Raw genomic sequence first — 2,500 nt, forward strand, 5'->3', positions numbered from 1 at the left:
GTAGAGGGCTTTGTTTTTCAACCACAGAGGTGAGCGAGAGTGAAGGGTAAAAGAGACGCAATTCTTCCATCCACACACAGACCCACGAGCGCCTGGAATTTGCCTCCCCTCACTAGAACGTGCGCAGGCACCTCAAGAAGGTTGGTTCTCTCTCACTTCTCCTGTGTGTTCACTCATGTGCTGCGCTCCCGTCAGTGCCTGCTGCCAGAGCGGAGGCTGTGTCAGGCGCTCCGTCTGCGTAACGTTCTCGTTCCCGGGTTGGTGAGGAGTTGACGGCTCGTGCCATTCTGGCTCCAGAGAAGATAGTCACTACGCGCCGGCGGGAACTCAGATGAGCACGGGCGTACGTCGTCCTTTACTCCGCGCGCCCCTGACAGTTTGTCGCCAGCGCTGCCTGCACCCATGACTTTACAGACACTGCTGATCTATGGGCTCGGAGTTACTTTGGCATCGGTGGCGATGTTCGCCTCACAAGGTGAGTAAGTGGCGAGCGAGCTTCAGATGACTGGAGTTGAGGCTCGAGAGCAGGTGGCTGAGAGAGTGTGGCAACAATGAAATGCGAATGGAATGTGCGCGCGAGTTAGTGTGAGTTTGGAGCAATGGTACAGGTTTGGAGTTAACAGTGTGCTTTGCCGCGTAAAACAAAGAAATTGCCGTTTGATGTAAATGTGAAAGGTGCGTGATGTGTCTGTGTGTAGCAGCTTGTTTTATCTTTTTGTCGGATATCAGTGTTATAGTTTGAGCTCTGAAAAATATGCTGTATTTCTGGCAAGTGGTGGAATTAAAATTTGACATACAAACAAAGAGTTGCCAAAAGGGTTAACAACAAGCTCAGTCCCCATCACATCACGTCTCAGAAATATTTTTTACACATCCACAACAGGGGCTTATCAGGTATTCATACCTGCAAACTCGTTTTCCAATTAGGTCATTCACGTGAATAGAAATAGAAACCCCGCTCTACACTGTCATCTTTTTTTCTTTGACGAGTTTGCAGGTCTGGTTATTATTAAATATTCCCAATATAAATGGATGGTGGTGTCTAGCAATAGATGCAAAAAAGGGGGTCTTATTAAAGGAGAGGGATGTATTGATCTGGGCTTAAGACCATGGCTGTACCTTTTCAAGTGGACTGCATGGTTGGAGTCACATTAATCAAATGATGTATTGAAGTGCTGTCCTGGAGCCACTGGATTATTGGAGAAACAAATGCCATCACACCCGCTTTTGACTGCGGAGGAGAGCTGGGGCATCGATCATTCACAAATGGCTTGGATCATTGTGTTCTTATTATCCCTGCTTCTATTCAGAGTGTAATTTTCACGGGGAGATGCCTTCTAATGGCTTCCCATCACATCTATGCATATTTCTTTGCTCAGTATTATGGAGCATTTCAAGGCAACTGCTTTATCAAAGTGCACTGTAAATCATGCAGAGCCACGATCATGGTGATGCTTAAATTAAATCATTGGTTAAGATGGTGAATAGCAGGAGAGGTGTTTTGGTTATTGCATTTCATTTATGTGATGCTCTTATCCAAAGAGCCCACAGCATAGAAAGCCCCCTAGCAATGTAGGGTTAGATGCCTTCTTCAAGGGCACTTAAGCCACACATGAGGGTAAGGGAGGGCATTAGTTATTTACTAATCCACCCACTTTCTCCTGACTGGTTTGGGATTTGAATCTGCGACCTCTGCAAGACCACCTCCCTAACCACGTAGGCCACATCTATTACACACACCCATGTGGTAATCTATTTATTGGGTGCTGTATAAAAAATGTAAACAACACTCCATATTTAAAAAAAAACCCTGTGCGACTCTGTGTTGATCTACTCCATTATTTCCACTGATTGTTTTTGTGATATTTATGAGAGAGTTTGGTAAGGATTAGTGGGCCTGTGTAGAGCCCTATATATGAGGGCTTTGAGACTTAACACCCAATCCCTTTAACCCTAATGGATTGATACAGTTAATCTGTCAGAGTGTCACTTCACAGTGGCCAGGCTTCCACCTGAGAAGGCCCGCCGAGGGACAACAGGGGCTGAAGCTTCCAGACACCTCACGCCATCCCTGATAACCAGATCAGGGTTAGAGACAGTTCCCTAAAGAACATCTCTTTTCTCACATCGCACGCGATGCCTGATAACCAGACAGATCGGGGTTAGAGAGAGTTCCCCTGAAGAAAGAGAGCTCACGCGATTATTGGTACAGATCAGGGTTGAGAGTTCCTTAAAGAATCTGTTCTCTCATAACATCTCCCAGCATCTCTGATCCCATCAGCGTTGAGGTCATATTTTCCCCAAAGAACATCTCTTTTCCCACAACATCTCACCCAATTAGTGATACCAGATCAGACACAGAGAGAGTTCTCTGAACACCACCTCTTTTCGCACAACAACTCATGCTTAGAGAGAGTTTCCTTGCAGTGATTCTAGGCTGTGGGACACTGGTCAAAATTAAAAAATCTAAATAATATTTATTTTTGTTGCTGCTGAATGT

General features: G+C 45.6%; 1 protein-coding gene across 1 annotated transcript in view; it reads left to right on the top strand.

The window, feature by feature from the left end:
• The first annotated feature begins 394 nt into the window (after positions 1 to 394).
• Positions 395 to 2,500, top strand: part of LOC134458847 (uncharacterized) — a 16,393-nt gene continuing 14,287 nt past the window's right edge. Inside the window, exon 1 of the mRNA XM_063211250.1 lies at positions 395 to 475. Within this exon, the coding sequence (XP_063067320.1) occupies positions 403 to 475 (73 nt within the window). The 5' untranslated portion in view covers positions 395 to 402. The remainder of the gene's footprint in view (positions 476 to 2,500) is intronic.

Source organism: Engraulis encrasicolus, chromosome 11 (genome assembly GCF_034702125.1).
Source record: "Engraulis encrasicolus isolate BLACKSEA-1 chromosome 11, IST_EnEncr_1.0, whole genome shotgun sequence".
Classification (NCBI taxonomy): Eukaryota; Metazoa; Chordata; class Actinopteri; order Clupeiformes; family Engraulidae; genus Engraulis; species Engraulis encrasicolus.